Genomic DNA, 14,260 nt, shown 5'->3' with positions numbered 1-14,260 from the left:
AATAAATTACAGGCTTCTTTCACATATACAGACACCTACCCAGCCTCTAGCAATAATTCATGCTTGCTTTTTCCTTTCTAAAAATCATAACAAAAATTAAATGTAATAATTATTTTAATCAGACAACTCCAATAGTACATTTTAAATCATATGTTGAGTATAAGAATATAAAATGTAGAATTATAAAATTCATTTAATATCAAGAGTAACTTTTTAGTGAAGAGTCATAAAAAATGCAATTTAAATATATAACAATAGATAATACAGTTTTCACAGGAGGCCATGATTTCTGGCCTGGGAAACAAGAGGATAAGTTCCACATTAACTGAGCTTTTTACATTGTTTTATTTAAAAATAAAGTCAGCAAAATGGATGACAAAAATAGATTAACTATTGTTAGGAAAGATTGTTAGGAAATTTACTATTGTTAGGTTTGAATTATTTATTATAATAATAAATCATAGAATATTCTCACTAACACAGACTTATTTTAAAAATATACAACTCTTAACTAAGTGGGTATAGAGAAAACACACCTCAACATAATAAAGGCCATATGTGATAAGCCTACAGCTAACATAACATCCACTGACAAAAACTGAAAGCTTTCCCTCCAAGCTCAGGAACAAGTCAAGGATGCCTACTCTTGCCGCTATTATTCAACATAGTACTAGAAGTCCCAGCCAGAGCAATTAGGCAAGAAAAAGAAATAAAGGCATTCAAATGGGAAAGGAAGAAGAAAAACTGTTCCTATTTATATATGGCATGATCTTATATACAGAAAACCCTAAAAACTCCACCAAAAAAACTGTTAAAACTAATAAATTCAATGAAGTTGTACAATACAAAATCAGTCTACAAAAGTTCATTGCATTTCCGTATACTAATAAGGAAAAATCAGAAGAAGAAATTAAGAAAACAATCCCATTTACAACTGTATCAAAAAGAATAAAGTAACTAAGAATACATTTAACCAAGGAGGTGAAAGACCTGTACACTGAGAACTATAAGACATTAAAGAAGACACAATTAAATAAAAAGGTATTCAGTTTTCATAGGTTGGGAACTAATGTTGTAAAATGTCCACACTGTTCAAAGCTTCTATAGATTCAGTGTAATCACCATCAAAATTCCAACAGCATTTTCCACAGAAATAGGACAAACAATACTAAAATTTGCATGGAACCACAAAAAACCCCAAATAGTCAAAGCAATCTTGAGAAACAGCAAAAAACTGGAGGCATCACACTTCCTGATTTCAAACTATACCACAAAGTTATTGTAATCAAAACAGTATGCTATTATAGAACAGATACAGATCAAAAAAAAAAAAAAAAAGAACAGATACAGATCAATGAAACCAAAATAGAAAGCCCAGAAATAAACCCACATATATATAGTCAACTAATTAATGACAAAGGAACTAAGAATATACAATGGGGGAAAAGACAGTCTCTTCAATAAATGGTGCTGGGAAAACTGAATAGCTTTATGCAAAAGAATGAAACAGATCTCTGTAAGACATCTGCACCCCCATATTTACTGCACTTGTTTACAACAGCCAAGACATGGAAAAAAATGTTAAGTGTCTGTTGACAGATAAATGGATGAAGAAAATGTGATATATACATATATAATGGAATATTGAGACATAAAAAGGAAGGAAATCCTGGCATTTGCAACAACATGAAGGGCATTACGCTAAATGAAATAGAAGAAAGAAAAACAAATACCCTATGATCTCACTTATATGTGGAATCTTTTAAAAAATGCTTGTATTTATAGGTACAGGGAATAGATTGGTGGTTGCCAGAAGCAGGGGGTGAAGGCAGGCAAATTGGGTGAAGGTGGTCAAAAGGTACAAATTTCCAGTTGTAAGTCCTGGGGATTTAATGTACAGCAACTGTATTACATATTTGAATGTACAAAGCTGTATTACATATTTAAATGTTACTGAGAGTAGATCTTAAAAGCTCTCATCACAATAAAAAAAGACTATGTGTGGAGATGGATATTAACTAAATGTATTGTGATAATCATTTTGCCATATACTCATATCAAATCATTATGCTGTACATCTAAAACTAACATAGTTATATGTCAATTTTATCTCAATAAAAAATACATACACAAGTTTTTAAGGTAATATTCTTCATTTTTATTTTATTTCATTGAATTTAGAGGTTCAAGCAAACTAAACTATGAGTTTATATAGGTTAACTGCTAAAAATATTTCCAAGATTTTAAGAAAATGACCACCTGACTACTTAAAACTACTTATTTATTTAGCCAAAAGAAGTAACTTACTTTCTTCTTAATTAAACTATAATGCTGGGAATTGTTTGGTAATAATCTCTGAATCCATAAATAAAAATTCTTCATTGTTACTAAAGAGTTAAACAAAGTGACTGCAAAAAGGCTGGAAGCTATCAGCAATTCATGCAGCTGTCACAGGCAATGCCCCCAAGGCCTGGGTCATGGCTGGAGAACCTAGCCTTATTTTTCCCGCCTTCCCTTAGTAGAACAGCATCTACAGATCAGTTTCCTAGTGTACAACAAATGCTCCCTTGCTACAACTGACACTTAGCAACTTTCCAATATAGATTGGCAGAAAATTCAGTCTAGACATAGAGGTCTTGTCTACCTTGAACTCTTAAGAATTTTCTTTCTCTAATTCTGAGCTACTGCTTATCCTCATCCTTGTATTTGGAATGAGAATTCATATTTCTGATAGATAATCTCCTTAAACATTTGAAGATAAGCTATTATATATGTGGCAACAACATACATTTTTAAGAGGGCGTACATCTCATAAATCAATAAGGAAAGTCTGAAGTATATTCGATGTAAGCACTAATTGAGAACCTACTGCATGCATGGTTCATTGTAAGCTAGTAAATGCTGATAAGGCTACATCAGTTGTCTTTGGCCACAGTCTCTTCTGAATGATTGGGTATCTGTTCTGATTAGTTAGTGTCTCCATCATACCACTGATAAATATTTTGTGTATCACACTTAATGTGTGTGCAGCCTGAAAGAAGAGCACTTACCTTCATTTTCCCACTGTATTTTGGATCAGAAAGGGTTTCAAAAGCTGCATCTTTGCTTTTCTGCACAAAATCTGGGAACTTGGAAAATACCTGATCACATATTCTTTTGATAAGTGTTTCCTTAGGAGGAAAAGATAGAAGAAAAGAAATTTCAACTTAACACATTTATATCTACATAAATTGAGATTGTTTATGAGAAAATTCTATTTAGAAGGAATATATTACTTTGAAGATATTATCTTCTCTAAGTCAGACTAATAATTTAGAAAAACTTAAAGTGATAATGTTAATTATATATGGCTTTGATGAGATCTGAAATGATAGGACTAATAATTTTATCATTATTCTTTTATAATCTCTAAATCAAGGACTCAAATACTTCCCAAAGAGCAAACAGTACTATCAAAGAACAATATTAAATGCTTACTAGATTTTAAAATTATATTTGAACAGCATGAAGACCATAACACAAAAAGAAAATATAGAATTATATTAAAAAAGCCTTAAAAAGCAATAAAAAATAAGCCTTAAAGACTTCTTTTTATTTACGTGTGCTCTAGAATAAGATACAATTGAATTGATCAAAGTATATGATTGCGTTTACTTCTAAACTTTGAAATTGCTGATTTTTGCCAACTTGGGATATATTCCTAATATTTAATATACAGATTACTGCAAGTGCATTTTAATCCAGTAGGTTGGATAAATAGAGTTAGATACACTATTAATGGAATGAGACCGACTCATCAAATATCTTACTTAGTACTTGTATCAAAACATGTTAGGAAAACAAATACAGCAACACTAAAAGAGGCATAAAGAAGGGTTATTATTTTAACTTAGGCTTCAGTTTTCTCCTTAAAAAACTTAAGAGCATATACTTCTTTGATACCTAACTTAAAGCATGAGTAAGTTAGTTTCCTCTTCAACTGCATACAAAAATAACTTAAAGATACTTGGCTATGGCATTTTATAGCAAATACAAAATCCTTATGCCAAATAGCCTCATAAAGAAATGTACAAAGCCCACTCAAACCTGGTGTTTGGAGGTGCCAGTAGACTGCAGTAGTGCAACATGGTTGGCTACCTTCTGAAGGACGGCAAGGTAACTGAAATACAAGGTTTTCACTGTTTCACCATGTGAGTTGGTCTGTAACCAGAAAAAAAAGAAAATAAAAACATGCAAGAGACTAACACGGCTATGTAACAAGTGACTTCATAAACTCTATTGCTCACACTAACGTTTATCATCTGGTGACTACTGGCACAATACATTCTGAGAAAATGATGGTCTGCCATTATGTAAAAAAAATCCATGAATCACTTCATGTGGACTCATACTTTAGGTGATGTTTTTAATAAAAGAGGGGAGAAAGTCCTCATTCCAGAAAGCACCCTCATGATACATAGTGGTAGAGAATGTTGCCATAAGAGGTTCCTAGTAATAAAAAATGGCACAGGGGCAGGGTCATACTTCACTGTCCCTTCTCTATCCTCTCCTTTATATTCCAAGGTGTCCGAGGAAACTGTGCTATTATGAAAAAGTGATGTGGTTAAAAAACAGCAAAATAAATGAGAGATGAAATAAATATCAATCTAGATAAATATTTATTCAGGGTCCCTCAATGTACATGGATATTTGATAGATATCTTGATACTAAAACAAAGAGGTGAAAAAAAAGGGCAGGAAATACAGATAGAAAGTTAAAAAAATATAAACTAATATTTGTTGCTAAATAAAAATAAAATACTTTATTATATTAATACACAATTTTGATTAATTAACAGTCTATCAGAACAGTATTTTAAGCCTGCTGTCAAAGACTAAGTTTATTATTGAGAAACTTCTGGAAATAAGATGAAGCCTCAAGATGAAGTAGGCTACTTCCCAATAAAAGCTGAAAGGGAGGATATCAAATTGAAGGTACTAGTTTCTGAGAGCTACTGAAAAACCAGTTTATTGGGAAGATATCTGAATATTATATTTTGCTATGACTACTATTTGATATTGCAAAATACTTTTGAAAACTATTCCTTTTTATTAACTTGTGGCTTCTAAAGATAAAGAACTGAGGAAAAGTTATTTTATCTGCTCCTTACCTCTGACACTGGAATAGAGAACAATGTAATCAAAAGCAAGATGTGAAGATAACCACCCAGAAATGCTTGCCTTATAACAACAATTTCTCCTTTTCCGGCCACTGCTGCAGCTACAAGGCTCAGAAGACTGAAGTATCAAAGTCATATCTTTTGTTTCTAATACCGTTTGATAGACAGCTTTCTGAAAATCTGTCAGAGAACAATATACCATCTGCCAAGATGAAACACGAAGAATTATTGGTACTTTTTTTAATAGCAGTAATAATCACAATGTATACCAGATTTTAAAGACTGTAAGAGTGAAAACTGCTTATAAACTATTATTCTTTTAGATACATTATTATGACACCCTACCCTAAACCATATAAATAACTCTACTTTCAAATAAATCTCATAGAGTTTCTTTTTCAATTGAAAGGAATCAAAATATGAAAAAACAAGTGTTTTCCTCATATATTTCTAAATATATTCTGGGTCTTTTCAGGGTTTCATACTATTAGCCCATAATGCAAGTAAATTACTATGGTTTAGGTCAAATAAAAAAACTAGATAGGGAGGGGTGCCTGGGTGGCTCAGCTGGTTAAGCATGTCTGCCTTCCGCTCAGGTCATGATCATAGGATCCTGGGATAGAGTCCCACATCAGGCTCCCTGCTTAGCGGGAAGTCTGCTTTCCCTCTCCCTTTACCCCTCTCCTCTACTTGTGCTCTCTCTCTCCCTCAAATAAATAAATAAAATCTCTCTAAAAAAAAAATACTGGATAAGAAGAAAAGGGAAAACTTTAGAACAACAGTATGAATAGTACTTACTCAATTCCTTAAAAACTTAGGAAAAAATTTAAAACTTAATTATTACCATTTGTATTATAATTTGTATTTGATATCCTCCTATAAATTCCTAAGATTAATAAAGGTAAGAATTAGGAAAATACACATAAAAGCAACTATGAGTTTCTATTTTGTACCCAAATTCAAAAAAAGAAGAAAATTTGATAAAATCATGCCACTAAGTTATACAGGATATAATTTACCTTATATTTCTAGTAGCACCAAAAATTGGTAAAAGTCTTCTAGATGTGGTTGTATGTAACCAGATCATAAAGCTCATAATAAGATTTTGAAAAATGTGAATAAAAAGGAAAAGCCTTCTATTTATAAATATTTATATGTTTATATCACTAAAACAGACTATTGCAAAAAAAATGACAAATTCTTTTGATCATTTTTTTTTGGCATACAGAAGCTTTTTTTTTTTTTTTTAAGATTTTATTTATTTATTTATTTATTTGACAGAGAGAGAGAGAGAGAGAGCGCACACGTGCACAAGCGGGGGGAACAGCAGAGGGAGAGGGAGAGGCAGGCTCTCCACTAAGCAGTGAGCCTGATGCAGGACTCAATCCCAAGAAAAATCATGACCAGAGCTGAAGGCAGACGCTTAACGACTGAGCACCTTTGGGTAACAGAAGCTTTGAAGTCTGATGTAGTCTCACTTTTTAAAAAAAAGATTAATTATTTTAAAGAAAGAGAGAGCAGGGCTGGGGAGGTAGTGAGGGGCAGAGGGAGAGGGAGAAAGAGTGTTAAACAGATTCCACACTGAGCACTGAGCCTGACACAGTTCAGCTCAGCTTGGTATCATGACCCCGAGACCATGACCTGAGCTGAAACCAAGAGCCGGACACTTAACCAACTGCACCACCCAAGCGCCCCATAGTCTCACTTCTTAATTTTGGTTTTGTTGCTTATACTTTTGATGTCATATTCAAAAACTCATCACCAAGACCAGCGTTAAGGAGCTCCTTCTCTGTTTTCTTCTAGGAGTTTTATAAGATTATGACTTGTGTCTTAATCTTTAATCCATTTCCAGTTAATTTTTGTTAGTGGTATAAGACTGGTGTCCAACTGCATTCTTTTGCATATGAATATCCAATTTTCCCACCACTTATTGAAAAGAGTATCCTCCTCTCTTATGCACTGAGTATTCCTGGCTCCCTTGTCAAATATTAGTTGACTGTATATGTGTGGGTTTGTTTCTGGGTTCTCTATTCTACTCTGCTGATTTATGTGTCCGTATGTATGCCAGTACCATACTGTTGATTACTATAGCTTTGTAACATAGTGTGAAATCGGGAAATGTGATGCCTACCAACTTTGCTGTCCTTTCTCAGGACTGCTCTGTCTCTTTTGGGATCTACTGTGCTTCCATACAAATTTCAGGAATGTTTTTTCTATTCCTGTAAAAATATGCCACAGGAATTTTGACAGGGATTGCACTGAATCTATACATGGCTTTGGGTAGTACGGATATTTTAGCAATATTAATTTTTCCAATCCACGAACATGGGTATCCTTCCATTTTTTTGTGTCTTTCAATTTCTTTCATCTTAACAATTTTCAGTGTTTAGGTCTTTCACCTCCTTGGTTAAATTTATTCCTAAGTACCTTAAAACATGTAGTAACATTTACTGAACAGTTCTCACATGCCACACACTTCAGAGCAACCATGTAAGGCAGACACTGCTATCATCATTCTTTTTTAAAAAATATTTTATTTATTTATTTGACAGAGAGAGAGAGATCACAAGTAGGCAGAGAGGCAGGCAGAGAGAGAGGGGAGGGAAGCAGGCTCCCTGCTGAGCAGAGAGCCCGATGCGGGGCTTGATCCCAGGACCCTGAGATCATGACCTGAGCCAAAGGCAGAGGCTTTAACCCACTGAGCCACCCAGGCGCCCCTCATCATTCTTATTTAACAGGTAAAGAAACCAAGGCTTGGGAGACTTAGCAAATTGCTCAAGGTCATAAAACTCCTAAGTAGGGGAGCCAGGATTTAAGTCTACATTATTTCATTTCAGAGCCCAAGTTCTAAACACTTTGTACACAATTTTCTCTTCATATATTTATAGTTATTGCTCCTACTGGACAGATAACTAAATAATATATGTAAAGTTATACAAAATATTTTTTAAAATGGGGGTTCATTAAGGACTCCAATTAAACAGTAACATTTTCTTTAGATCAAATAGTCAACTTCCCCAACTTGTATATCAGTATATTTTCCTTTCAAATCTACTTTTTAAAGTAATAATCAATAGGATATCCTTGGATTAGAGAGTATCTAATAGTATTGCCCATATTTGGGACATTAATTAAGCTTTGTTCATAGTAATTTATAGAACCTTTATTCCATTACCTGAGTTAGAAGAACCACAAGATTAAAAACTATAAAAGAGGACCACTATATTTTTAAACAATTGACAGAATTTAATTGTAACTTTCCTAAAATTCTTCAAATTAAGTTAACTGTATAACTATAGATAGCATTCTAAAAGAAATAAACCTATAAAAGTTTTTAATCACTGCAGTCCTATAGCTATTATTAAGGTCTCAAAGAATACGTTGGGCAAAATATATGAAGGGCAAAATATGAACAGAAAATAAATTAGGGAGAGAGTTCTTCTTTCTTCAGTGAGAAAGAATTATACCAAAAGCATTCTTATAAAATAAGAGAAATGAATTTAATGCATATTAACAAAAAACCTGTTAGCTAACCTGTTAGATTGGGCTGAATTAGTGCTTTCTAAATTTGCATATAATAATTTTTTTCCATACTGAGTAAAAGGCAAAAAACTATATTCATAAAATACCACAGGAGATAGATTTCCTCTTAAAAACAATTTTTTTCAGAAAAAAATAAAATATGAGAAATTAATAATTAAATGATGATAAGTTTATAATTTAAACAAATGCAATTCTCACCCGGTCTTCCTTCTTAGGCAACTGATCCTTGATTAGAGCCTTGGTACGCCTGAGAAACCACCCAGACATCTTTTTCGCAAGCCTTTGCATGGCCTTTCGGCCAGTGGCTAGTTCTCTTTTTGTTGCTGTGTGTCTTTGACCATGTTCTACTGGGTCAGAAAACTGCTTCTTGAAGTGGATCCTACTACCTAAAAGTCCTGGCACAGCCCTTTATAAAGACAATTAAAAAAAATATGACAGCTTTATTAAATTATCTAAAAAGACACACAATGACTTCTTTTTGCTTCTAAGAAATATACTAAGTCACTTGTTCATGAGTGATAACAATAACAAAATGCAAGAAAAGAGAATGTTTTTTCTTTATGACATTTCAGAATATAACTCTAAGATGACAGAATTAGTAAATAAGTTCAGATATTTACCTCAGGGACAAAGAATAATATATAAAGATAGGCATTCATGGGACTCTCTACTCTGTATACTGTATTTGGGACAAACACATCCATAAACAAACACAATTTTTTTTAGAAACTATTAATTAGCAAACAAGGTAATATTAAGTTAAAAAAATAAGAAAAATTTTCCAAAACGGACAAATGACTTTTCACTCACCAGTCCATAACACACCACAGTTCTTTCATGTTGTTCTGAAGAATGGTTCCAGTGAGGCCAATGCGGACATTACATTTCAAAGCTTTCATAACTTCTGTTATTCTAGCCTTTGGATTCTTGATTCTATGAGCTTCATCTACAATGACAGCCGACCATTCCAAACTGCAAGGTGAGAAAAAAGTGGGGAAATGTTGAGTAAATTTCTCTTTCTTACTCTGTATCATTTTTAGAGAGCAGCTTTCTCTACCAAAGCTGTAGAGTTTTTTCGCTATTCACTCTGTGATGACTCCATAGGATTCTCCATTAGGGCAACGGTCGTGGGTTTGGACAACCCATAAAAATGAAATGAGTAGGGAGAAAAAAGGGCATAGATTCTGTTTAATGATGGCGGAATAAAAAAGTCATTTAAACATCACTAAAATGAATGTTTAGAATCAATTGTTACCCCAGTAGCAATGAGCTCCCATAGTACTGAGTCCACTAAAACAAAAATAAAACAAAATAAAGCCCCATGGAGAAATGATTGGTTTCAGACATGTAGCAGAGGAAATAGTGAAGAGCCAGAAAACACAGATGTATCCATAGACAAATGAGGGAATGTCCAAAGGACACAAAAGCCAAACTAATTGGAAAATGTGAGCATCATTAAGAATAATGATTGTAACTCAATATAAAACACTGAATAAAAACAAACCCCAAAATTCTAGGAAAAAAAGTTAATTTAGATGCTAACCTCACGCTATAAACAAAAATAAACTCAAAACAGAACACAGTCCTAAATATAGAAGTCAAAACTTTAAAAATGATAAAACACAGGGAAAAAATCTTGTGGATTCTGGGTTAGGCATAAGTTTCTTAGATATTACACCAATAAAAAATTTTTGATAAGTTGGACTTTATTAAAGTTAAAAACCTCTGTTCTTCTCAAGAAACCATAGGAAAATGAAAGACATGCTACAGACTGGGAGAAAATATTCGCAAATCATAATCTGGTAAAGAGCTTATACACAGAATATATAAAGAATTATTACAACTCAACACAAGTTAAAACAATCCAATTTAAAAAAAATGAGTAAGATATTTTAATAGACAGCTAACCAAAGAAGATATACAAAGGACATATAAGTACATTAAAGATTCTCAACTTCTTTGGTCATTAGAAAAATGCAAGTTAAAATCATAAGATACTGCTACAAACCCATTTGAATGGCTATAATCAAGAAAAGATTGACAATATCAAGTGTTGACAAGGATATGGAGAAATGAATCCTCATACACTGTTTTTGGGAAAGTGTAGTTACTTTTCTCTTTTTCCTTTTTTTTTTTTTTTTTTTCTGGTGCAGCTACTTTTCTAAAACAATTTGACAGTTTCTTCAAAAATTAAATTTCTCCTAACACCCAGCAATTCCATTCCTAAGTATGTGTCAAAAAAAAAAAGACAGAAATTTTACATCCACACAAAAACTTGTACATAAATGTTCACAGCAGCATTATTCATGACAGCCAAAAATTGGAAACAATCCAAATATCCATGCACTGATGAACAGATAAACAAAATGAGGTATATACATATAATAGTATTATTAAGCAATAAAAAGCAACAAACTATTGAAACATGCTACAACATGATGGACCTATGATGTTAAGTGAAGGAAACCAAACACAGAAGACTACATAGTGAGTGATTCCATTTACATCAGATTTCCAGAAAAGGCAAATCTATTACAGAGACAGAAAACAGATTGCATTGCTTGAAACTGGAAATGGGACCACAGATTGACTCGAACCAAAAAACTTTTTGAGGTGATAGAAATGTCCTAAAACTGGACAGTGGTGATAATCACAACCATATAAATTTACTAAAAATTATTCTATACTTAGACTGGGTATATTCTATGGTATGTCAAATCTACTTCATTAATCCATTAATCCACAGTGACACTCAAAAAAGGGGGAGATGGAAGGAAAACTTTGCTATTATTATAGATGACCATTACAGCAACATCTTAGTCTGAAAGTTGGCCAAAGAATCAAGCATTTGCCTTGCTTTTTCGTTGATATTATAGTTAATTCCTTATTAAAGGATACTGCAGTTAATAAATGTAGAAGAAATTAAAGATTTAGGAAAACATTATTTTGCAAAACCCAATAAAATAACTGATTGAGGCAAGAATAATTGTTGTATGCTAATACCACTAAACAAAAGGACTGAAGGATCAGAATATTCAAATACTGGCAAAGTATCACCACACAAATTACTTCTAATTGTAAAGGTTAAAACATAACTTTATAATCTCTGATGACCATTTCTTTAGCCTATAGGACAAACTTGGCACCATTAATAGTGAAACAAGCTGACATTAATATCTCCTGAAGTAATGTAATATGAAGCCCACAGCCTCACTTATGAAGTATTCTTATCAAAAATGTTTAACCTGAATCTAATTAAGACTTTAGACCAAAATCAGCTTATAGAAACACAGATGCTAAAGGAATACACTATTCCCACTATTCCTTGAGAAAGTAAATAGATGAAGCTAATATTTGAGATAACCTAAAAGACAACTGGCCTGATCCCCTCAAAATATTGTATAATAAAAAAGTGAAGTTGGGGGAATGTCCCAGATTAGAAGGGACTAAATAGGCTTAATCAACAAATCCATCATTTGAACATTTATTAAACCCTGCTTTAGAAATACTGGATTTTATTTTATTTTAAGATTTTATTTATTTATCTGACAGAGATCGCACACAGGCAGAGAGGCAGGCAGAGAGAGGAGGAAGCGGGCTCCCCACGGAGCAGAGAGCCCAATGTGGGGCTCGATCCCAGGATCCTGGGATCATGACCTGAGCTGAAGGCAGAGGCTTTAACCCACTAAGCCACCCAGGCACCTGGAAATACTGGATTTTAATAATATTTTGAAGATAAGTAAGGAAATTTAAATTGCTGTTAATATTCTTAAGTGTGACAATGATAATGTGGTACAAGAAAAAATATAATTAGTTTTAGGAAATCTATGCTAAAATATTTAGAGATAATATTGTCATGTTATATACAACTTCCTGAAATGACTCAATACCACCGCTGTACGTAGACTTAGACACACATGTATTAACATATTTTGCCAACATTTGAATACACACAAACACACACACACACACACACACAAAACTGGTGAATATAGGTGGTAAGTATATAGATGTTCATATACTGTTACTTCAATTTTTCTACAGGTTTGATAATTTCTTAATATAAAGTTGAAAAAGAACAAAAGAACAAAGAAAAAGGAAGAAATGACCACAAAATTTTAGTGCCTGGGAAGAAGCCTATGCCAGTAGTGGAGAGAGCCAAAAAGGAATCTGATTCATATTATTGAGATCTTAAAAAGCTAGGAATTGGTGGTACCAGATGCCTCTGGAAATTGGATTTATGTAAATGTTCAAGTCTAAGAAGCAATTGTATCTCCTAGATAGTAGTCCCTACTCCATTAAACAGTAAGCAAAAGAGGGCAAAATCCTCATTTTCTTAAGAAGAAATCAGCAGGTGTGCTGAAAACTAAAAATAAAATTTAAATTAAATTAAATTAAATTAAATTAAAATTAAAAGTTATAGTATAAAAATGTTCTTTAGAGATATGGAGGTAAAAGTAGGAAGATAAGTAAAAGAATTGAAGGTAGTTGTGTCTGAAGAAGGGTTTATAGAGGTGGCAGAAAGGAGTGAATTGCAGTTTTTCATATTTGGCTCTTTAAATAATATACACATATAACTGATAAAAATAAAAGTAAAGCAAAGTATAATAATAATAATAAAAAGAGATACAGCTCACTCGTATAGTGTGTTTACTCTGGATTATCTATGATCAATGTTTAATCCTGTTCTATCACAAAGTGCTGTTCTCACAAAAATTATTTAATATTTGAGCATAGCATAATATATAAACTTGTTGAATCACTATGTTGTACACCTGAAACTACTATAACATGTATGTCAACTATACTTCAAAAAAAAAAAAAAAAGAAACCAGATTGCAGCAACTCTAAAACAGGATTACTTAATATTTACTCAAATGAAATATAAATTATTTTGAACATTTGTCAAAATGAAGACTTTTGAACAAACAACAGAATGCTACATATAACAAACACTGTAACATTTAATTTTTCAATTTTACACAGAAATCTGGGACACATACCTAGAAAATTCCACTTCAGAATTCTTATTTAATGTTTGTAACAATCACAGAAAATAACTACTTAACAAATATTTATTCAGCAAGTATTAAGTGCTGGAAATGTAATAAGCTCTGAAATACAGAAATTATCCTACACCAAAGTCCTCACAGTCTAAAAGGGCAGACAATTAAAAATTAAAATATGATTGATGTTATGATGAATGAATATCCCACTGACATTTATGTAAGTGCAGAACATCTTTTGGGGTCATATAAAATATTAAATAAAAGCACAAGTTCTGGAGTTAATCGGTCAAAGTTTAAATTTCATGTCATGTAGGCTTTGGTGAGCTACTTAACTTCTCCACACCTCAGATTACACTTATCTTTCTGATCACATCCATAAAACAGGAGCAGGCTATTAGCTTCTAAGTGAGGTAAAATCAAATTCTAGAGCTGACAAAAATGGAAGCCCCCCTTACTAATAATTATATAAAATGTAAATGGAGTAAATACTCCAAATAAAAGGCAGGTTATCAGAATGGATAAAAAAGCAAGATCTATCATTAACCACAA

General features: G+C 32.6%; 1 protein-coding gene across 1 annotated transcript in view; it reads right to left on the bottom strand.

Moving 5' to 3' along the window:
- The window catches only part of ERCC6L2 (ERCC excision repair 6 like 2), a 127,622-nt gene that overhangs the window by 69,059 nt on the left and 44,303 nt on the right, over nt 1-14,260 (bottom strand). The window contains exons 5-9 of the mRNA XM_080819719.1: nt 9,513-9,674; nt 8,901-9,108; nt 5,221-5,361; nt 4,087-4,200; nt 3,051-3,170 (exon numbers count right to left, since the gene is read on the bottom strand). Of these exons, the coding sequence (XP_080675845.1) occupies nt 3,051-3,170; nt 4,087-4,200; nt 5,221-5,361; nt 8,901-9,108; nt 9,513-9,674 (745 nt within the window). The remainder of the gene's footprint in view (nt 1-3,050; nt 3,171-4,086; nt 4,201-5,220; nt 5,362-8,900; nt 9,109-9,512; nt 9,675-14,260) is intronic.

This window comes from Martes martes, assembly GCF_963455335.1.
Source record: "Martes martes genome assembly, chromosome: 12".
NCBI lineage: Eukaryota > Metazoa > Chordata > Mammalia > Carnivora > Mustelidae > Martes > Martes martes.
This window is presented reverse-complemented; position numbering and strand designations above follow the sequence as displayed.